Source organism: Grammomys surdaster, unplaced genomic scaffold, assembly GCF_004785775.1.
Source record: "Grammomys surdaster isolate TR1022 unplaced genomic scaffold, NIH_TR_1.0 190, whole genome shotgun sequence".
NCBI classification, from domain to species: domain Eukaryota; kingdom Metazoa; phylum Chordata; class Mammalia; order Rodentia; family Muridae; genus Grammomys; species Grammomys surdaster.
The window spans coordinates 6,669,945-6,693,971 of NW_021604635.1; the positions used below are offsets into that span (position 1 = coordinate 6,669,945).

General features: G+C 43.1%; 1 protein-coding gene across 1 annotated transcript in view; it reads right to left on the reverse strand.

Moving 5' to 3' along the window:
• Positions 1 to 23,410, reverse strand: part of Hdac2 (histone deacetylase 2) — a 28,756-nt gene extending 5,346 nt beyond the window's left edge. Inside the window, exons 1-8 of the mRNA XM_028768999.1 lie at positions 23,157 to 23,410; positions 11,657 to 11,769; positions 10,475 to 10,592; positions 7,457 to 7,531; positions 5,959 to 6,097; positions 3,435 to 3,576; positions 2,218 to 2,310; positions 2,034 to 2,142 (exon numbers count right to left, since the gene is read on the reverse strand). Coding sequence (XP_028624832.1) covers positions 2,034 to 2,142; positions 2,218 to 2,310; positions 3,435 to 3,576; positions 5,959 to 6,097; positions 7,457 to 7,531; positions 10,475 to 10,592; positions 11,657 to 11,769; positions 23,157 to 23,208 — 841 coding nt within the window. The 5' untranslated portion in view covers positions 23,209 to 23,410. The remainder of the gene's footprint in view (positions 1 to 2,033; positions 2,143 to 2,217; positions 2,311 to 3,434; positions 3,577 to 5,958; positions 6,098 to 7,456; positions 7,532 to 10,474; positions 10,593 to 11,656; positions 11,770 to 23,156) is intronic.
• Positions 23,411 to 24,027: the final 617 nt, after the last annotated feature.

Below are 24,027 nucleotides of genomic sequence, written 5' to 3' on the forward strand. Positions count from 1 at the left end.
TTTTTTTTTAATAACAAAGCTTATAATATTTGGAAAAAATTAAAATGGCACAAAAGAAAAACATCCTCATTACCTAATGTGAGTTTATAGGGTCTAATTATCTGTTTTCTTCATGTAATTATCAACCAGGCATCTTCTAAGAGAATAGTGTTTCTCATGACAAAACCATCTGGCTATTTGTAAGGACAGAAGTTAACTTTCAGACTACAAGGAAAGAAAGGAGACAAGACCAGCATTCTACCACCCAACAGCAGGCAACATTGGGGTTTTATAAAGTGAAGGCTAGAGTCCGTAACAGGAAGCATGGAAAAGAACACCACAAGGAGAGATAATTAAGGAGGCCAGGTGGACAGCAGCGGCTGCTTGGCTTCACTAGGCCTGAGAGAACCTAGCTGAAGCCAGTCACAGAAGTGCATTCACAAATGAACTTCTACCTGCTGAAAAGCAAAGCAGATGTACTGTAAAGAGTCAAATGCAGTGTGTAATGAAAGCTACTACTTTTAGATACAAGCATTATAAACCTTTAGGTACAAAAGAGAACACTGACAGCATACACCACTGGGGTTACAGCTCCTAGAAAGAAGGGAACAGGTGTCGGATGACTTCCAGAAAGTCTAATCTGCTCTGAAACACTAGACAGCTGTGAACACTGTATGGTCAACATGAAAGGGCTGTCAACTGAATGCTGACCTACAGGAAAGTGGGCAGCTAACTTTGTGTGGGCCAACACTGTATGCAGGCGAGAACCCAAGCATGCCACAATGCTAAGGCTGGTCTGCAGAGGACAATCGTGAGCACTTCTTAATATTTATATTTAGTTATTTTAAAGTTCTGTAAGAGAATTCAAAGCAAGATGTCAACTTACTACCTCAAAGTTCACACAGAATAAAAGTAAAACACGCAACGTGCATGCTAAGTCATTTCTAGTAAAAATTCACTTTACTAGAAAGATTTTTTTCTTTATGAGACAAGGTTTTACCATAAAGCCTTAGCTGGCCTGGAACTTGCGATGTAGACCTGGTCAGACGACATCCACTTGCACTGTCCCAATCCCAGGTTTAAAAGCATGCACTGCCACACCCAACTGTTTCATTCATCCACCCTAGAAGTTCATTCCACTACAGTAACTTAAGGCTTTTATTCAGCATTTGGCTTCAGCTCTTTGTAAGGACTTAACACAGAGTGCTCACTGATTGGAAGCCATAACAAAACGGAAGCAGAGAGCTCTCTGTCCTGTTAAACTCAAGAAGACAGTGAGCCCAAACAGATCAGGTCAGGGACAGAGCACCTGAGATAGCTGAGCAGAATATATTAGAAATTCACAGTTTAGTAATAGGCAAAGAGAAAACTAAGCAAACAAAAAATTCAGAGGAAAAAAAAAAAAGTGAGTCTTGCCAGTAAAGAAGACTGCTAAGCTAGAAAATGCTGCTGCTGAGCACTGACCACAGCAGCCTAAGTCCTTATGTGCTGGGCATGGGAAGAGTAAGCATGCTAGAATAAATTATGCCAAGCTAAAAATTCATATTCAGTAACAGCAATTTCATCAGACAACAAGGTATAGGTCTTCTGAAAAAAACGATAAAAACTCTGACAACTCCCACCCGTGTTGGCATGGCAACAACCTATTCATGGATAAATGTATAAGCATAAATATGGTGACATCTAAGAGACTTGGGGGCGGGGGAACCAACCAAAAAAAAAAAGGATAAAAATCCACAATAATACAAGTATAGAGTTTGGCATCAAGTTGGCAAGCAAAAGATAACAATGAGAAATTAAGATACTTTTTCCAACATGTATGGTGTGTACCACATGCATGCAAATCCTTGTGCAAATCAGAAGGGGTGTTGGATGACCTGGAACTGGAGTTACACACGGTTGTGAGCCACCATGTGGGAGATGGAATCAAACCCAGGTCTTCGGCAAAAGGAACACGTGTTCTTAACCACCTCTCCAGCCCTCAACAATAAAAACTTTTATGGGAAGTTCTTGGGGAGGAGAAAAAGCACTCCAGGGGAACACGAACTGCTTACCTTTGACAGTTAGATTGAAGCAACCGAGCCTGTCCCCAGACAGGGAGTCTGCGCCACACTGCAGCACCACGGCGCTGGGCTGGTACATCTCCATCACTTTTGAGATTATCTAGCCACAGAAGAAGACACGTTAGAACCTAAGGATATTTTAAAACTCCATTTTATTTCTGAAAGCAGTACTTACAGGCTTAAAAATCTGTCCATATGATTCATCATCAATACCGTCTCTCATGGGAAAGTTGACAGCATAGTATTTTCCCTTCCCAGCACCAATATCCTAAAACACAAAAGTAGATCTTAAGAGACTATTTTGTAACAAAAATCCTGACACATTTTAAAATGACTAAAAACCAAGTAATACACAACTCTGAAAAAATAAATAAAAAATAAGCAATTACATGTTCCAGTGTTTGTAGAAGTCCCTTTTAAGCTCTACGGCAGTTTTTAGAGAAGAAACTTAACAGTGACATACAGTTAATACAAACCACACAGGTACTGTAGTTTGGGCTGATGAAATGGCTGGGCAGATAAAGTCCAACAAGTTAGACCCCGAGTTTGATCCCCAGGATCCGCCCATACGGCAGGAACAAACTGACTCCTGTAAGCTATCCCTTAACATGGCACAGGTATGTCCTGCCCAGGATCCACCCACATGGCAGGAGGACTCCTGCATGTTTAACACGCACACACATCCCACTCCCTGCCACACAGAATAAACTAAAAGGTTCTTATAAACCTCAGCTTGATGAGGCATGAAACAACTGGACAGATGTGAGAGCAGAGGCCGCTTCCTCCATCATCCTCACACTGCAGAGTCCTGTGACCACGACCCCAGGTAGGGACACCAAAATCAGTCTTCTCACTGCCTACCATGACACCCCAGGACCTTGTGGCACTCTATGCCTTTGATCTCAGACAAAGACCCTGCTTGACTTCACCCAACCCAAGACAAGAGAGTGTGATATCCTGCACCCCACACCTATAGAACACTGTCCATTCTCATGGTGATCCCAGACCCTTTCCCAAGGACAACCTATTCGACCTGGAGAGGTCATCAAACTATTTTAGGATCAGCACTTACACCTAACTGAGTTGAGAGCATTTCCAATCCCGCGTTCCTACAGAAACAAAGTAATCAAAACCGAACAACAAGTCCACAGTGCTCGTTCGGTGGGTCCACAGCCTGACAAGTCCACAGCGCTCAAACATGGATCCAAGGAACTGCTCACTACGGTGAGGCCGCATCCCCACAATCAGACAGACAGACAGAAGCCACATACACCAGATGACTAGGTCCCATCACAAACAGACAAACACAATGAACAAGGTAACATGGCTCCTCCGGAAATTCACAACCTCCTATGCTCATCTTGTATTTATTCTGACAGAATTTGGTCTTACCCTCAAGTCTCCTGTTCCAGGAAAGTACTCCCCGTATTTATGGAAAGAGACGGTCATCACTCGATCTGTGGTGTAAAAAGCCTCCTCAACACCGTCACCATGGTGAATGTCTATGTCAATGTATAAGACTCTCTGATGATACCTGAAAGAAAGCACAAGGAAGGAAGCCAAGGTTCAGAAACGGGTTCTTTATCCTATCCCATGGCCAGACATCAGAGCATCACATCTCCTGTGGCTAACCAAGACAATCCAGTACTCTCTGAGATCTACTCTGTTCTATACACTTTTAAAACAGGCATACATTATCTATATATTCACAACAACGATTATGACAATTGCTACATTAGAGAATTTCAGAATTACTGGGCTTGGTGGCATATATTTTTAATCCCAGTCATTAGCGGTATAGGCAGGTGGATCTCTTGAGTTGAGGTCAACCTGGTGTACAGAGCAAATTCTAGGAGACCCAGGGCTATGCAGAGAAACTCTGTCTCAAACAAAACAGGAGGAAGGGAGGGCCTGGAGATAGCTCAGTAGTTGGCAGTACTGGCCACTCTTCCAGAGGTACCAGGTTCAGTCCCCAGCATCCACACAGCAGGCTTACAACTATCTGTAACTCCAGTTCCAGGGTACCCAACTCCTTACACGTTTCAGCAGCATTATAAAATAATCCAGGGGCAACTGTGTCCTACATAGTGCAGCTACTGTTTTTATTCTGTAAGCAGCTGTGAAGCGAGCACAGCTGTTGTTTCCTTTTCCCTGTGGTTGTTTTGATAGCTGTGTTCTCATCCAGGATCATCTCAAACCTACCTGCCTCTGGAATACAGTGTGAGCCACACCCACTCCCCAGGTGTGAGCTACCCCACTCCCCAGGTGTGAGACACACCCACTCACCAGGTGTGTACCACCCTACTCCTCAGTTTCCAATGGTTCAAGAATAAAATCAAACTAAAGAGTATTTTATAACATGACAGTTCTGTGACAGTCAAATGTCTATATCCATAAACACCTTTTACAGCAAGATGAGCATTTATTTATTTACACACCCTCTACAGCATCTTTTGCCCTATACTTAAAACTCATGACTGTGACAGATCACAAGTGCACTATCATTCCCTGATGCTCTGTACACCACCACACAGCAACAACTCAAACGGACTTCTGGAGTCATTCCGCCATAGAATGGCGTGACATTCGTTTCATACCTATGTCAAAGTGCCAATAGAACAAACGATGTGTTAAAAAGTTGGCCTAGTAGTTCAGAGCACTGGCTACCCTTCTAGGGAATCCAGGTTGAATCCCAGCACCCACAGGGTGACTCACAACTGCTCCTGGGGACCAATTGTTGGCTTCTTCTGGCCTCCAGGGCACTGCACACATGTGATGCACAGACACACATACTGTAGGCGAAACACGAATACATATAAAATGAAATTTAAATTCACCGTGTAAGGCAGTAAAATGATTATCTTGTCACTGCAGCTGACTTAAAACATTTTATTTCTTATCTAACGATGCTGTGCTCAGACAATGACAGCTGGCATTATCAAACCAGGCACTCATGCTCTCAAGGCACAGAAACGCAACACTAAGAAAACCTAAAAGATTGCCAAAAGCAGGCTTCATCACAGCAGAATTTTGTCACAAAGTTAAAAATCAAATATGATCAAAGTGGCCACTGTGTTTCGATGCGAATGGAGAGCTGCTTACCAAACCAATTAAATCACGTTAAACTTTACCAGGTGAAGAAACGGACAGAGCTGAGCTTGCTCAAGACTAAGCTCCAAAAGAAAGAGCAGCAAACCTCTCAGAGGTGAGGCCAGTGGGGTAAGCTTCGACTCAATTAAGGTGATTTCAGGGATCTGCTGGGTTTGGTGAGTCAAAGCTGTGTCACACTGACAGCATTTAGCTACTATTTGTTTAAGGTATCAGTAAGTTAACTCCTGGAATGTACTTGGGGAGCAAAAGCCTCTCACACAAATGCAGAACACAAATGCAGTCAAAGCTGAAACACAACTCACTATAGTATTACAGTTAACAGTGGAAAATCATCTAGCTTTATAAATGTCCACATTCCTAAGAACCTTCACACTTCTGAACCGGCAGTGAAGGATAACTTCCAAAATCCTTCAGCAACCGGGCATCACTGTGTGTCTATGTACCTATGTGTATCTGCGTAGACCGAGTGTCTGTGTGTCTGTGTAGAAGACAGAACCTTACTGGATGAGGAAGCTGGGGTCAGCCAGGCTACTAAATGGCTAGACAAACTTCTTATAACACATGTTTCAAAGTTCTGTCTTCAAGTTACTTTAGCATTCACATTCCTGGAGTCCTAGCAGTCAGTTTCATTAGCTCAGACTACTGCAAACCTAAATCCACAGAGAGCATTTAACGCAGTCCCAGGCGCTGTCTGCCTCTCGCTCTCCCATAGCAGGGGTCTGCTTCTCACACCTCTGCCATGGCTCGTAACGAGCCCTGGGAGACTTTTAGCATTAGTCTAATTATCATTTATTTGATAACTTACTTTAGTAATTCAAGGATGGCAAGCACAATATCATTAACATAGCAGAATCCTGATGCTTCTGACTTCTTGGCATGATGTAATCCCCCAGCCCAGTTGACAGCCATATCAGTTTGTTGCCGGTTTAACTTCACAGCCCCAGCTACAAAGGAGATACATGTTATGGTATTTATAAAATATTTAGAATAAAAAAAAAACAGATTACACAAAATACATACAAGCAAAGCCCTATTAAATATGCCATGTCCAGCTTTCATGGAAATTTACCAGCCTGAGTAGTCATAGACCTTGTAAATAGGTAGCCTTGGCAGACAATACCAACTTAGATAAGGACAAGTGAATCATAGGCAGAGTCATAGTGACCTATCCCCTGAACCTTCACCCAGCCGATAACCTGTTCTGAAAGGTATCTGTATTCCCCCTGAACGTCCACGCTCCAGTGTCATCCCCTTCCCCATGTCCTGGATTTCTGTGTTTATAACCCCTGTGTGAATGAATTACGATTTGAAAAAAAATAAATAAATTATGAAAAAAAAATATGCCATGTATGAGCAGAAAAGGTTTTGACATTCAAAAGCAAAGGATTATAATTTAGGAGTCTAAGCTTTCCTCAGATAACTATTTTCCTACAGTTTGCTCAACTAAATTGCAGTACACATGGAAAGTCTTAGTAAAAACAGCAGAAGGAAAAAAGAGAGAAAAAAGGTCTCTGAGTAAAAATACACCAACGTAAAAACTCTGTTCAAGTATTGATTGTTAAACAGTGGCATTTTAAAGACGACTATATTTGCTACTTTGAACCTGAAATGCCTCCTAAGAACCCCAGGGAACATCTCGTCTCCAGTGTGGTAGCACTGGAAGATGATGGACTCTCTAAAAGAGCCGAGGTCTGATTTTAGTTTACTGGAGGTCTGATCTTCCTTGAAAGGGATGCTGGAATCCTCTTTTCTCCTTTCAGCAGTCATGAGGTGGACTGGCTTTTCTCACTGAATGTACATACCATAATGTGCTATCACAGTCCCAAAGAACAGGGCCAGTTAAGCCCCCAGACTGTATAAGTAAACCAATCTTTTAAAAGTTGCCTCAGGTTTTGTTACATTAACAGAAGAGTGAACAGCAATATCATAACCATCCACACCTCTAATCCCAATGACTGAGAGGTGAAGGCAGGAGGATTTCCACAATATCAAAGTAAGCCTGGGCTCCACAGTGAACTACATACAAGACAGCCTGGGCTACTGGGTGAGACTGTTTCAAAAACAAAACAACATATTGTTCACCATTAAGTTGGAATGATAGCCCATGTCTGTAACTAAGCATTTGGGAGGTAGCCACAGAGGATGATGAGCTTGAGATAGACCACCTGGGTCATATAGCCTAATAAGAGCAAAATAAAGCAAACAAAACTGTACTATCATTACAATTTCTGCTTTAGACAAAGATTTCAAGACACCATAATCCCTTCAGGTCCCCTTCAAGCTGACTGGTTCAGGATACTCACCAACCGAGCCACCGGTGGAAAGCTGACAAAACTCAAAGAGTCCATCAAACACTGGACAATCTTCTCCAACATTAACTGTGGAAGATGAATTTCATTAAAGTCAACCTTTTATCAAGTCATTGAAGACTTTTTCTTATAAACTATTAAAAATATTTCTTTCAGGCAATCATAGGTAGTAATATAATAAATATTTCATGGTGGTAATATAAAACTTATAATTTTAAAACATTTCCTATGAATTTTTAAATTCACAGGGAATACTAAAACTTATAATTTTACAATATGGAATACCATTACCAAATCTTATTCAGATATCTGTGAAGTAACTCTACCCAACCACCATCAACAACAGCAAAATAAATCAGAAGCTTTTATTAAAGTAAAACCGTAAAATCTGATTTCCTCTTTAAATGATAGTGAATTAGTTAAACTTTACAGAGCAGGCGGCTGCAGCTCCGTCCTAACTCGTCCTACAGCCCCTTACACACTGTTCCAACCCTGACGCATATGTAATCAGTACCAAAAAGATTAACAGTTACTTTGGTTTTTTTCTATGGTTAAAACTGACTTAGAAGATGCTATGAAACTACTTCTTTGTTCTAGCCTAAGATTTAGATTCCTGCTTGAAATTACTTCTTTGTTCTAGCCTAATGTCAGAAGTAATTTCAGGCAGAAGTCTAAATCTTAGGCTAGAACAAGGAAGTAGGCTTCAGGCATGAAAATGACTTTGGGCTAGGACAGAGAAGTAGGCTCAGATATTTTGGTCATCCTGATAATGGCTTAGAAACAGTGATCACGTGAGTGTTCATGGAATTTTCTTTATTGTCTTATTTGTTCTTGACTATTTGTGTATATCGCCTTGCTTGCTCTTTGACTATTTGTGTTTATTGTCTTGCTTGTTCCTTGACTATTTGCATCTATTGTATTGCTAGTTCCTTAACCTAGAACTGACCTTAGTACTTGCATGTAATTAAAATGGTATAAAAGCAAAAAGGAGGAGGGGGGGTGGCATAAGGGGGGTCTAGGGAGGGGAAATGGGGAAAGGAGATGGCATCTAAAATGTGAATAAATAAAATAGCCAATAAAAAAAAAGATGCTATGAATTATTCAGTTCCATGAGACAAAGATACAGAAGGAGAGCAGGTAAGACAGATGACATGACACACACAGGCAGGCCCCGTGCTGAGAGGAAGGTGTGTGTGGCCCATTCCCAGTCACTCTTTACACCCTTACAAAGAGGGCAGGTGTTTTACAGACATACAAATTACAGGTACTATAAAAAAAAATCAGTTTTAGTTTTTTGTTGCTCAAATATGATTTAATATAAATCAGCATTATAACGGTTTAAACAAATCTTGTCATTTACCCAAAGGCTACCCATAACTCACTGTGTAAATCCCAAATTAAAAAAAACAAAACCCCGATAGAATAGTATCCATCCAATAGTATCAACCAAGTGGGATAATCTATGGTAGGGACATATGTGAGGCCGTGAAAGGCAGCCTGGTTCCTGTTGAGCCAGTGACTCTGAAGGGACAGTAGGCGTTTTCCTGATTCTCCAGACACTAGGCTCCAGACACTAGCCACAGTCCTCCATAGATTTGTGGCCATCAGTCACATAAGGGCAACACCCAAGCCCTTCCACTTGTAAAAGAGGTGACCTGTGGTCATGCAGGCTCAAGACAGATCTCCATTGTAATGAGGTACCTAAAAGGCTGGAGGACTTAGCCAATAAGCTTTCCTTCCCAGACACTCTTCCCTGCAAAAGGTATCTAACCACGGCCCACCCTGAGAAATGGAGTTCTGTTTTATTCATCCACCCTTTGCCATGACAATAAATGTCTTAAAACCATGGACTGAGCCGGGCGGTGGTGGCGCACGCCTTTAATCCCAGCACTTGGGAGGCAGAGGCAGGTGGATTTCTGAGTTTGAGAGTTCGAGGCTAGCCTGGTCTACAGAGTGAGTTCCAGGACAGCCAGGGCTACACAGAGAAACCATGTCTCGAAAAACCAAAAAAAAAACAAACAAACAAACAACTCATGGCCTGCCTTTTTTCATCAGGATCCACGGTGGGGAGCCATGGAGAAGACCTTGCCTACAGCGGTGGGGAGCCATGGAGAAGACCTGGCCTACAGCGGTGGGGAGCCATGGAGAAGACCTGGCCTACAGAGCTGCCTTCTGGTATCCTGTAAAAATCCTCTCTGTGCTCCCAGCCAGGATGGCCACCCCTGAGCCAGCTCCCGCTGTCCCGTGCCTCAGACTGCGCTTCCTCAGCCCCAGAGATCCTAGGATTCCCTACAGCCCGACGCCCACCCGGGGTATTCTGGCTCCCTGACCCGCCTTGCCCTGTGGTGGAGCAAGTGCCGGACCTTGAGAAATCCTTATCACTGAAATAAATCCACCTCTCCCTGAGGAAATGGACTCCAGTATTGTGGTTCAAAAGACAGCAGTCCATGTATTTCAGGATACTCGTCAACATTCCTTCAATACAATTGACTACCAGTCTCTAATAACAATATACTTTTACCTATACAGGAAAACACGTAGAAAAATAAAAAGAAACACTAGTATGCCAACAAAAGGCAACGTCTTTACCTTACAGAACAATGTGCTTGGAGCACACACAGAAGGTGAGACGGAGGACTGTTAATGCAAGAGAGTCTGAGGGCAGCCTGGTCTACATTAGCAAGCTCCAGGACAGCTCTGCTGGTTATGAAGTCAGACTCTGTCTTAAAAAACTTATTAAAAAAAAGAATTTTATATATACATACATACATATATACATGTAAGACTCTGTGATCTCCCTACCAATCCCAAATTTATCATGGGTGCAAAATAAAAAGGAAAAGAACTCAAATAGGTCTATTTTTTTAAAGTAACATTAATAGATAGGTCCAATGACCTTCTGAATTAATATTTTAGATTACTAGGAAAAATACCTATTCAGGCAGCTCTGAACAGAAACCTTCAAAGATTCATTTACATTCATTACTAGTAAAATAACTGTTTACAACGTACATCGCTGCATCTGCTTACTGTACTCGGACATGTTATCTGGTCTGATTGATCGTAGAAACTTGATATACTCATCGCTGTGGTATTTTGTCATTTCTTCAGCAGTGGCTTTATGAGGCCTCTGAAAAGAAAAACATCAGGATGTTGGAAGTATCAGTTGTTAAATCAGAATTATCAAATGATATGTATTAGTTTCCACCATCAGCCTCTCCAAATGAATCAGATCCACCTGAGTAACAAGTTACAAAGCTAATCCAAATTCATACATTTGTCTCCCAGGAAGCAGGAAGCCCTTCTCCAAGCTAATGCCACTCTTGTTTAACAGAAATAGGTCCCATGTTCATAGACTCTTTCCCATCACACCCTCTGCCCTTGACTTTCATCAAAGGTTTCTAACATCAGCTTGAGATCTTCCTTAACCTTCCTTTATTCTAACTTTTGTTCTGAAGAGCTCAATTTCATTTATGACAGACTTCTTCCACAAGACTTCCTATTTCTCCAAAATATCTGTATCTTAAAGAAATGCTTCCTATAACACTGCCCAGCACGGTTGACTGTTTCAAGCCCTCTTCTGGAGTAATTCCACGCTGTCTCACTTGCACCTTTTATGTACACTCTTAAGGTGGCTGTGTATCTTATACTACTCTCTACTGACCTTGCTATCATTAACAGTATTTCATATGTATCTTAACCAAATAAATGTGATTAATTTTCTACCAAACTCTTGCAATATCCAGGTCAATCCTTTATTTCTCTTTTTAAAGTTATATTGTGTTTACTTATTACTGGAGGTATGTCCTTATGCTCACGTGGAATGAGAAGACAACTTGGGGGAATTAGGTCTCTCCTTCCACTGTGAGACTTCTGGGGGAGAAACACAGTTATCAAGTTGGTGGCAAGCACCTCTACCTATGAAATGATCTCCCCAACCCCAGGGCAATTGTTCTAGCAGCACAGGCAACTTAACAATATTGTCACAACAGGATCTGGCTCAGTCTGGGAGGTGTCTGAAGTGGCCAGAGGGAAGAGACTATTAATCCAATTCCTTAAGCTTTCTTTCTCTGAGGAACACAATCAAGAGCCCTGTGTTTGCTTAGGTCTTCTCATCCACCACCTGCACCTCCACAGCAGCCTCAGAAGAGCTTCTAAGTTCCAATGTAAAAGAGCAGAGCCATGAATACTTACATATATTTCCATTTTTCGATATAAACCATAATTTAGCAGCAGGTTATGAGTCATCCGGATCCTATGTGGCTTCATGGGATGACCCTGGCCGTAATAATAATTTCCAATATCGCCTAAAAGAGACAAGATGCTCGTTAAATACCACCACTGACCGGTGTCCAACATTAAAACATTTTATTATTTAAAGAAGTTGTTAAAAATTAGATTATTTTTGTAACACTCAAGTTATATTGGAAACCTCATATACTATGCAGATCTTATGCATGCCTAGGATTCACTCTGTGGAGAGAGGAGGTTGTTCTGACTTTTACTTCTCCAATTTCCCTGGTTTGGTTCCTTAAGGTGAAACCCATTTTTAGTGGGTTTTGTTCATTTTGTAAACTTAGATACGTGAGATGTATTCTTGAAGTATGGAGAAGGGTCTGATTTGCCAGCTAGTACTGCTTCTTGGATAACTTACTGGCATCCTGTAGACTCTCTTACAGTGGAGCTAGCATTATGGAAGGGCTTAAATGTTCAGTGACAAGAGGGGGACTCAAAGCATTTTCCAGGGTAATAAGGACACTCTTGTCCTCATTTCTCAGGACTACACAGTTGATGCCTGTGCATTAAAACATCTTATATGCTGTGATGGTTTGAATATGCTTGGCCCTATTTAACAGAACAGTGCCAGTGAGTACTGGGAAGTGGCTCTATTAGGAGGTAGGTGTGGCCTTTATTGAAGGAGGTGTGTCACTGTGTAGGTGGGCTTTGAGGCCTCCTGTGCTCAGGCTCTACTCAGTGTGGAGGAGACCTTCCTCCTGGATGCCAGTGAAAAAAAGACTCCTGCCGCTGCCTTTGGATAAGGATGTAAAACTCTCAGCACCATGTCTGTATGCTGCCATGCTTTCCACCATGATGGATGATAATGGGCTGAACCTCTGAAACTGTAAGCCAGTCCCAAGTAAATGTTTGCATTTATAAGCGTTGCCTCGGTCATGGTGTCTGTTCACGGCAGTAAAACCCAAACTAAGGCAGATGCCAATGCCTTAAAACAACACACAAAATAATGCCAAAATCTGATTTTCAACTACAAAATACTTTTAGGCAAGGTTTTACAACTTATAAAATGTTGACAGTGAGAAAGCTTGTCAACAAGCTTGGAAAATTATGCATTACTTTTTCTAAGAGGAGGGACACTATTTACTTTTATGTGCTGTGTGCTTGCCTATATGTACATAAGTAGACTGTATAGTCACCTGGTGCCTGTGGTGGTCAGAATATGTCAGATCCTCTGGAAATGGAGTTACAGACAGCTAGGAGCTAGGAACAGAACCCTGGGTCCTTAGTAGGAGCCATGAATGCTCTTAACTGCTGAGAAATTTCTCCAGCCCTATAAGGAATACTTTTACAATGGCCTTATCAAGCAAGAAATGAGAAATTACTACTAATATTGCAGTTTAACATAAGATATTCATAACTTGTTAGGACAGGTGACCTGATTTTCCAGCCTGCAGAGCTTACTGTTTCAGCACAGGTTTACACACAGGACAGCCCCACACCCATGTATCTGCCCTTACAATGACAAAGCTTAAGCTGGGTACATACGGGGGTGCACACCTGTGAACTAGCATTTGGGGAAGCAGAAGCAGGGGGGTCTCTGAGCTCAAGGCAAGCCTTGTCTACCTGCACACAGGCATCCAGGCTGGCCAGACGACACAGTAAGACCCTCTTTCAAAAGCAAATACCCCCTTTTCAAACTCTCCTCTCATATACCTTTTCATTTGTACAGTGGCAAACAAAAATGCAGAAAGTTTCATACTATCTATTTGACAATAATCCAGGAAACACTTGCTTTCTTTCCTTGAGACAAAATTCTAGTCATGGATGTAGCCCAGGCAGGCATTGAATTCATGATCCTACTGAAAGACCACTTGCTTTTGCCAGCAGACCCAGCTCAACATTCAGGTTTATGAAACCTGTCTTCTAACAGTATCAATCTGTTGGTATAGTACCTCCAATTTATTTAGTTTCATTTTCTTTCTTTCTTTTTTTTTTTTGTTTTGTTTTGGTTTGGTTTTGGTTTTTTGAGACAGGGTTTCTCTGTGTAGCCCTGGCTGTCCTGGAACTCACTCTGTAGACCATGCTGGCCTCGAACTCAGAAATCCGCCTGCCTCTGCCTCCCAAGTGCTGGGATTAAAGGCGTGCACCACTTCGTTTCGTGCCCGGCTTCGTTTCATTTTCAACACAATGATTTATAAATTCCGGAGCATTCAGAATGCCAGTTAGGTTTTCAAAGGTAAATGAAAACTGCAGAGCCAGGAAACAATGCATCTTGTTGGTCTATGTAGAAATTTTTTTTTATTATACTACTTATTATTTAACTTTAAATTTAAATATATTTTGATCCTATTTTCCCTCCCCCAAATCCTCCCAGATCCCCTCCCTATGCAGCCAACTTTAAATTGAAGTATTTGAGAAGAGAAGTGACTATTTACCTAGTACTCAGCACGGGCTTTTGTTTCTCAACTCTAGGACGTGCCACAATTTTATAACCTTCGAGAAAGATGTTAAATAATGTAGCCAAAATTATACAACTAGCGGACAGGAGCTACAATCAGATTCAGGAAGAACAGACCACAGGCAGTAAATATTCTTTTGCATTGTCATTGACAGAGCAATGGCAGGGTCCTAGGAACGCAACAGCAGGACAAAGGCTAATGAGGAAAGAATACAGTATAAATGCTTTTCATCAGCATCATCTTTATTCATTTAAAGAATATGAACAAAATGAATGGCTTACATAATTTATGAAGGTAATAACCTTGTAACTATGAGGGCCTTTATATATACAGTTTTCAACAGACTTCTGTCATAATTTTGAGGCCTTATTCTCACTAAGAATACACTCAGCCTAAAAGACATTCACAAGGGCTGAGCCACACATGATGACTCTTTCAGAATCCCTACAAAGGCTTCGGATATATAAACTAGCGCTGGAATATTTCTCTAGCATGTACAGGCCTTTGGTTTAATTCTTCCACACAAAAGGGAAGAGGAGGGGAGGAAATGCAGAGGGGAAGAAGGAAGGGGAAGGAGAGGAAATGTGAGGGGAATGGAAGTGGGGCTTCTAACTAGGGAGGGAAAGGAAACAAACACAGGACAAGGAAGCAGGAGGGTAAAGAAACAGTAAGGATGTCTCAATGATCAAGTGCAATCATGCCATTGTCCTCCTGTACCTATAATACACATAAGTCAGTGTATAAATATACACATGCTCCCCCCAGGAGCTATTTTCCATAAAAATGCTTGGCATGAGAAGCTGTCATTGGAGTTGCTGGTCAGTATTGTCCAGGAGACTCCCAAAACCTTATATGCTATTGCCCTTGGTTGCTCCATAGAGGTAACTGCACACTGCGGAAGGCATCATGTGCTTCAGACGCAGGGCCCAGGGCCCAAGAGGCCCCTGAGCAGGACAGAACCAAAAGCCTAATCCTCCTTAAGGACTACCCTTCATACTATTAAAAGGAGTCATACAAGGTTCCAAGGTTCCAGAGGACGGAAGCAACCAACAGTTCTACTCAGCTATGGCACCTGTGAACCACAGTAACAACTACCATGGCACCATAAATGTGCAGTAGTGGCATGCAGGCCTTTGCAGTAACCAACAGCTTTCTAATTAGACTTAATATCCATTCAGGAAGAGGGAAATCATGCCTAGTACTGGAAACCCAGCCGACTCCTTAGGACTACTGAAGTCATGGATCTTAGAATAGAATTTACAATTGCTATTTTATGAAACCAGCATAATCCCTATCTGTATTCTACATATTTGTCCTTGTAAACACAGGTAAGTTTAGTCCTCACCCTTGTAAAGGAAAACTTCTCCTGGCAGCAGAGACCATTACAGAAAATCACAACCAACTGAAATGCAGAGTTTTGGAGCCTAGTACCAAGTGACACATCTGCAAAACAACCCCAGCCTTAGGGTCAGGTCACTGGGGAAGAGGGAGACGGGTTTAAAGAACTTGAAGAACAGGGAGTTTACTGTGCGACTGTGTGACTAGACTGTCAGAAGCTACACCTGTGAAGCCTCACCAACGTGACTGTCCAAACATGACCTCAACAAGGACATCCACAGACAGGCTGGTGAAGACAGGGAAAGCTCAGGAGGCCTCAAGCCAAGACAAAGAGCTACAGGCAACTAAGTAATGAGGACAGGAGAAAGATCTGTTCCAGATAAGTGCCGACCAATCGATTATCCAAAAACAAACAGCCAGCTCTAAAAACATACAAGTAACACTATATACACACTGATGAACAGGTTATATTTATGTATTTAGGAAAAAAAAATATATATCACAACAATTAAGGAAATCAGAGGGTATGAATTTGAAGGAGCAGGTGGAAGGCTACACAGGAGGGTTTGAGGGAGCAAAGGGAGGAAGAAAGTGATGTAATCATATTATAATTTCAAAAACAAACAAACAAACAAGAACCATTTTGTGGGCATGGCACCTTTAACACCAGCACTCTGGTGGCGGAGGGTAAGTGATTCGAGGGGGAGGAGAAGAGGGAAGAATACGAATTTCTTGTGTTTCCTGCTCAGTATTAGTTCTATAGATGGCTATTTTGTAGACATCTACTTCTTAATAAAAAACCCTCTGCCTTTTTCTTTCTTAAGAAAATGTTTTCTGAACAGATTCTTTTTAAATTTTATTTAATGTGCATGAGCATTTTGCCATATGTATGTCTGTGTCTGGTGGCCAAGAAGGGAGGGCAGGAGACAGTATCGGATCCCCTAGGCTGTAGTGACCAGCTGCTGTGAACAAACTCTGTGGGTGCCAGGAATCTAACCCAAGTCCTCTGAAAGAGCAGTCAGTTAAAACTGCTAAACCATCCAGTCTTGTTGTTAAAATATTTAATCCCAATCTGGGGTTTCTACCTTGCCTTTGACCATTTAGTTCCCGGATAAAAGACACACATAATCTTTATACTTATAATAAACAGCACAGGAGCTTGGCAGATGTCTACCCTCTATACTATTAGAATCTACTTTCCTATTGACAACCGGAGTTATTACTTACTATGTTTCATCTGGGCTGCTCTTAGCTCCAGCTGGCCAGCCCAAAGGGCCACGTCTTCATGACTCACGTAACCCATGGTGGCTTCTCCTCCATCCTTCACCTTTCCCCCTCTTGGTTCTATTCTGAACCCAAGCCCAGGAATCCTAAACCCCACCTACATCTTTTCTTCTCTGCTATTGGCTGCTGGCATCTTTATTTACTAATCAGAAATAACTTGAAGGCAAGGCCACAAAGCATTACTTGGGTCTAGGTTACTTGGGTCTGCATGCAGACTCCAGGGCTTGGGACCTGTACATAGTATTATAATACACAGCAAGACCAAACTTCAACACGGCCCTTCTTCTTTTCTTCATTTCATGTACCTGTGGTCTCTGTCAGATACATAATTTGAGCATTTAAAGTGTGATCCCATTTTTGGTCAAATATTTAAATATAATTTTACCAATCAAGAATATCCAGAAAAGCTTGACTCAAGATAAAAATATATACTGTACTAAAACTGGGACAACATTCTATAATCAAAGGTATTTCTGAAGCAAAAATGTGTAGCCATCATAGTTAGTGGAATGAAGACAATAAATTGGAATTACATTAATTCAAGATAAGCTTTTGATTCTGAGTGAATGAACAAAAATTTCTGATCATTGTAAGTTTCAGGACTATGAAATGTACTTTCACCCTGTACATAGATAAGCTGCCAAAAGTAGTGTGGGGGGGGAACAAGAATAAAAAGACTACTGTGCAATTCTTGTCTGCCACACAACATTAGTTCTGTAAAGGCTTTAACATTGCTAGACCCTCCTCTTTGAAACATCCTGAGTCTGGGACTCCACAATTTGTCTTCCACTGTGTTCCTTACCTAGGCCTATTTCCTCCAAACCTTTTAATCTCAGAATTTCCTCACTTTCCTCATCGGTCTAACAAGTCAAGAGCTTGTCACTGGCCAAGCAGTACACCAGGAGTGAAGGCTTTGTCCTTCTCAGGAACAATTTACCAACTGAGAAATCCTGCCTCTTTCTGGGTTTCAGATAATTTTTGAAAATATTTTCACTTGATCTAAATAAAGATCTCAAATACATAATAGGCAACACAGAGCCCTTGATTCTGTACAATCTCAATGGATACTCTGAGGCCCATCTTAAGCCCAGTCCAGAAATCACCATTCTCAGCTCCAACCCCTTGTCCAAGCCACCAACAAGTAGTTTTGATGTATTTTTTCTTGGTTTATAAACCATTCTCAAATGTATCCAATTCTGTCTAAAGACAAGCATTTTGTTTCACTTTACATAGACAGATATGTACTCTAGCCTACAGTCTACCTCTCACCAATTCTCTTAGGAGACCAGCCTCCAGTTTAAAAGCTTCAAGACATTCCCTATAGAAGTCAAAATCTCTCTCAACCAAGCTTGCTGCACCTGTCCCCGTGGGGCTCAGCCCAGCATCGTTATCTCTGGGTCTCCCTTCTCTCGGGTATGACACAGTCCAAGGACTCGGCCTCTGCATTTTTCCAGGGAGGACTTTTTAAGACTGGTGCATGTTTTTCCTTGAGATGCTTGTCTTACTACTCCACTAAGGGTTCCCTCTCTTACTCTATTACAAATCCTTCTAAAGTTATCTTTGTGTATACTGCACACAGCAGGGGCTTACAACAATCTCATGTTTCTGAACCCGAACTGACTTCATGTACCAAACCAGAGAGACGACTAACCAACATTAGAGCAGAACTTCAATGTAATGGTACTGGAGTGATCATTCTGTACACTGTGTGAAGACGTGTCTCTGTCCTTCCCTGGCTGCCTAAGGCACCTTCTGATTATTAACATAAAAGGTTCAGGGCCTAGAGCAAAAGGCAGGATAGTAAGGTGGGACATCTGGAAGACAGACAGGAACCCTGGGAGAGAGTTAGGTGTGGGGGATCCCCCACTCAGACCTGGAGGGAGTCGGCTGTAGGAAACTGAGAAGTATGATGAGGTAATTGAGCTGTGAGCTAGTGGGGAGCAGGCCTAGCTAAAGGCCTAGGCATTCGTTAATAAATATAAAGAAGTCTCCGAAAAGTCCAAACCGTTACAAAATAAAATACATTTTATTTTGCTAACATAAGAAATTTTGCTTTTATTCACCAACTCCAAGTGTTTTAAGAATTTGCTAACATTTAATTTTGCTAAGAAAAAAATTATTAATACATTTTTAGGGACAGATAAACAAAACTCTACAAAAGAAAAAAAAATCTTTGTATTCTAGGTGCTAATCTTTCCTTAGACATTAAAATAGAAATCCATGTGGGGAGTATGAAGTGCTTCCCTATTTTCTATAAGTGGCAGAATCCTACCCATCCTCCTGGGAATGGAGGGGCTGGAGAGTAGGTTAAGAGCACTTACTGCTCTTTCAGAAGACCCAAGTTTGGTTTCCGGCATCTATATGGTAGCTCACAACCACTCCTAAACATCCAGGGCACCAGGTATACACATGATGCACCTACCTCATGCCGGCAAAGCATTCATGTGTATAACACTTTATTTTTTAAAGAATAAAGAATATATATGAATTTTTATGTGAATGAGCTCTACCTACAATATTCATACGAATTCACATTTCTTCATCAATAATTGTCATTTCTTCATCAATAATTCAAAGTCCAAGTTTAGAAACTGTCCTCTTGAAACTTTAATTCTAGTGGGACAAAAAAACTTCAGCCATAGATGTGACAGGCAAAAAACCAAAAATGGTAACTGAGAACCAAGGAAAGCCTCTCTGGTGGGCTGAAATGTGAGGTAAGCCAAGGATCAGGGACCTCTGTGGGAATTATCTACCAAATATACATGCTCTATGGTGTTAACACCATTAGTATTCACAGAGTGCTGTAACAGTTCATTAGTCTGCAACCAAAAAACAATTATCCATCATGAACAGTAGAGCAGTTAAAACCCCATGGAACTGTATTAAAAAGAGCTACCCAGCAGCCAGGTGCTGATGTTGAGTGGCTTTAATCCCAGCACTTAGGAGGCAGTTGTTCAAGTTGTGAGTTCAAGGCCAGCCTGGTCTACAGAGTAAGTGCCAGGACTGCCAAGACTACACAGCGAAACCCTGTCTCAAAAAAATAAAACCAAACCAAAAACAACAACAAAGCTACCTAGCAAAAGACACTAACACTGCCATTTTAAACAAAAGTAAAATAAATCTGACAACAGATGGCCACTCTGTAAACTCTTGTATCTGTTAAGTAAGTTAGGAGGACACTGGGAAGGATGATATTGGTAACTGCTATAGTCTATATTTGTGTTGCCAAGTGCTTTCCTCTGGACTATATCTCCAAACATTTTGATTACGATTATCTCTATCAGAGAAAATAAACAAAGCATAAAGCAATTGGTGTTTAATTATATAAATGATGCATACATTCAATTGTTATACAATATACATTAGAAGGCACTACATAATTGGTCCTAAGCTTCACTCTAAACTAGGCATAGTTCACATTTCTAGATAAAGTATTAGAAACATGAGCATTGCAATTAGAACTAAATGTGGCTCCATCTGCTAAATTACACTTAAGTGTAGAAAAAAGAAAAAAAAAGTCAGAAAGGATCTTAGTGTCTACATAATTAGCTTTACATCATTTGATGAAGCATTGGTCTTTTAGTATACTAAGAGATTAGCCAACATTCAGAAATGTGTTTCTGGGAATTATGATGACCAGTCAATAGCCACAGTCCACTAAGAACAACTCTGATTTCTCTTCTGAGGTTTAGGGCTAGTTCATACACTCCTATCCAAAAGTTCACACATCATCAGCACAGAGATCTAACAAGCTCAATTCTGAAGACCGCAGTGCACATGGAGAAAACCGTATTCATCTTCAGAAGCATTCTTCATTAAGCACACAGAGCCAGCAGTGAAACACTCACTCTGAGTTGTCAAGAGGCTCTCTGGGTGCCTGCCTATCTCCCTGTTAAACCTTCTCCTGTCCTGTTTCCTTCCTCTACCAACCAAGTAGACTAGAATACTATTCAAGCCCAATACTACTGGCATGGTCCTCCACCACCCCGACTTGCGCATCTTCTGAAAGTCATGTACTTTCTTGGTACAAAAGTTACTTTACCTTTCGTTAAGAATTTAATAAAGGCCGGGCGGTGGTGGCGCACGCCTTTAATCCCAGCACTTGGGAGGCAGAGACAGGCGGATTTCTGAGTTCGAGGCCAGCCTGGTCTACAGAGTGAGTTCCAGAACAGCCAGGGCTACACAGAGAAACCCTGTCTCAAAAAACAAAACAAAACAAAAAAAAGAATTTAATAAAGACAATTAACGATCACTGCTACTTTTATAAACTAACAAGAAGAGGGTTTTGGTAATAGAGACAGATGTGTAGAGAATTTTCTGCAGTCTGGCATGCTATCACATGTTAATTTATATGTCCCAATTTATATAGCCCTTCAAATGTCATTAGCTTCCTCCAAATGCAAATATGCAGAATGAAAATAAGTCCATCCCAAAAACAAGTCAAGAACCACAGACAGATAACCCAGCAGACTTCCACCACCAGTTATACAGTTGGTCACTTACAACTAGGTAAAGCAGTTGCATGGGCGTAAGTCAAAAATCACAAGACTGAAAAATACCTCCACTCGGACCTCTGTGACCAGTGCCTATCCCATCCTCCAGCAAAGGCTCATCCCTACACATGAACACAGGAAGACGGAGCTGTTCACCACACAGAGGACTCTCTGGTTCTCCATCAGGCCTAGTGAAAGTTACATGTGACTTAGAGCTCATCACTGATGACAGAAGCTGACAGCCGAAGAGACTGAGCCGCTCCCCAATAGCTCAGCCTTTCCCTTGACCCTAACATCTAACAAGAGCAAACCTTTACTTTAGAAAGGCTGTCATTTCCAATGGATCAGAGAATGCAGGTTAGGGGTTTGCCATGAATCCAACTTCTTCATGTAATTCATGTTTAAACTGACACGCTCTCCTGTCTCTGCTCTGCATGATGGTGTAACTTCAAATAAACCTACGCAATACAGTCCTCTCAAACTGTCAATTAAGCCAAGCCATGGTGGCACACATCTTTAATCCCAGGATTTGGGAGACAGAGGCCAAGGTAGATCTCTGTGAGTTAGAGCCAGCCTGGTCTACATATTGAGTTTCAGGATAGCCAGGTCAACTTAGTGAGAGCCTGTCTCAAAAAACAAAACAGTCATTTAAAAAGCCTTTTCCATTTTGACCTAGCTTTCTGTAAGGTTTTTGATTTTCCAGCCAAGGACAGGTGGCTTTATCATTTAAAGCTTGTATTGAAAGATTCTGCCAAATCAAGAAAACACACTGTATTCAAGTTGAAGTCGGTTTCATTCAGCCTAGTTTCTCTAGACTCTAATCTGCCTCTCCAAGACACTATGACTTCAACACCACAACTACAGAAAACGCTCCCAACTTCGTATTGCTCTGTAGAGATCAAGCGTTGGGCCAATGAGGTTGGCTAGTTCTATCAAATTTCCTTATTACTTCAATAGTTATCTACTAATGTCTTGGGTGAAATCTGTAAGGCAGGGCACTACTCCTTTTAGTGGAACTGAACCTAGAGACTATTACTGCTCATACTCCAAATTAGATGAACCTTACAATCACCTTGTACCGTTCGCTGCATTGTGAACTCAGCCCTGTTTGGAATATTTCGTCCACTTCTCAAAGTTTCCTGCAGCAAGGTCTCCACCTCACTAGGACAGACTTCCTAAGCAAGATGCTCATGCTCTTTACTAAACCCCCAAGAACAGGGTATAATTGCAGATCGAACAAAGAGCAACAAAGAAGTGGGTGGTAATAACCTCCCATAGAGACATGCCAGGACCCATCAAACGAGAACAACTCCACGCTTCCCTCTCTCCTATCACTTCCCCACAGGCCTACCTACTTCCAACTCAAAACCCCTTCCTCGTCACCGAGGAAGTGCAGCCCTTCCATTTGAACCCTGAGAAAGTGGAGCTCGAAGAACACAACGAACAAAGGCGAGGGATGGAGTCCACGCAAAACCCTGGCGAGACAGCGCTGCTCTGCGAACTTGGCCCCCGGCCAGCAGTAACTCCTCCGCAGCCCCACCCGGGCGCCGGGGTCCCGGGTGAGGGTGGAAGCGCAGCGCGGACAGATCGGGGGCGAGAAGGGGGGAGATCGGGCGAGCGGGGGAGGGGACAGGGACGTGGGGCGGAGCTTCAGGCCGCCGGCTTTGTGCAGTCAAGCCGGGGGTGCCGACTGGGGTTCCTCAGAGGCTGGTCCAAGGCAGTGCACCCCAAACCTGCGCGTGCCCGAGCGGAGGACCGGAGAGGAGCGAAGGCGGGCGTCGCCGAGACGCGATCGCTGGGCAGGCCGTGTCCCCGCGGGCTGCCACCCTCGACACCCCACCGCGCCGTCCCCGAAGCCCCGCTGCAGACTCCCCGGCCACTCACCGTCATAGTAGTAGCACACTTTCTTCTTGCCGCCTCCTTGACTGTACGCCATGGGCTCGGGCCGCCGCCTCCCGGCTGCGGCTCCTCCTCCGGCTGCTCCCGCCCGCCGCGGCCCGGCGGCCAGACAAGAGGTCTGAGGGGGACAGCGGGCGCGGCGGCCCTCGGAGCAACGGGAGCCCGGAGCGGGACGGCAGCGGGTGCCAGGAGGGCCGGAGGGCGCAGAGCGGGGTTGGCAGCGGCGCCGACGCGCGACACTCGGCAGGGGTAGGCCTCCGGGCGGCGGGGCTGCGAGGCGGGAGGGACCACTGTGGCTGCGCGGAGGGGGGAACACAGCTACGGACGGGAGAAGGGACCGGGCCGAAATGAACGCCACCGGCCGGGGCGGCAGCAGTGCTCCGAGTCGCTTGTCACACACAGTCCGGAGGTGCGCACGAGCTGGCTTTGGCCCCGTGTTCAGAGTCCAGGACGCGCAGCCGCCAGGGTCCCCCCTCGGTCTTGCGCGCATTGGTTGCGCCTGGGCCGAGCCTGCGCACTCCGCGCCTGCTCAAACGTATCCCGGGCAGCCTAGACCCCTCCGTCAGGGCTCGCCGCTCCCCGCCCCCACCGCCGCGACGCTCCAGCCCGAGCCCGCCACGTGCCGCGGGGATCCGAGGGGACGCTCGGCTTCTGAGCTCCCCAGGGCTGCTCCCGGGCTACCTGGTGGTCGGATATTCCCACGCGTTTTAATTCTCGTGATCTCGTCGGCTACTTATAACAACTCTTGAGTTACAGAGAGGTTAATGGCAGACTCCTCGTATCTCCTGGGTTTAATAAGCATTTCTTAGACTCAAGTATAAGCACGGTTCCCAGCATCGATACCTGTTTATAATAA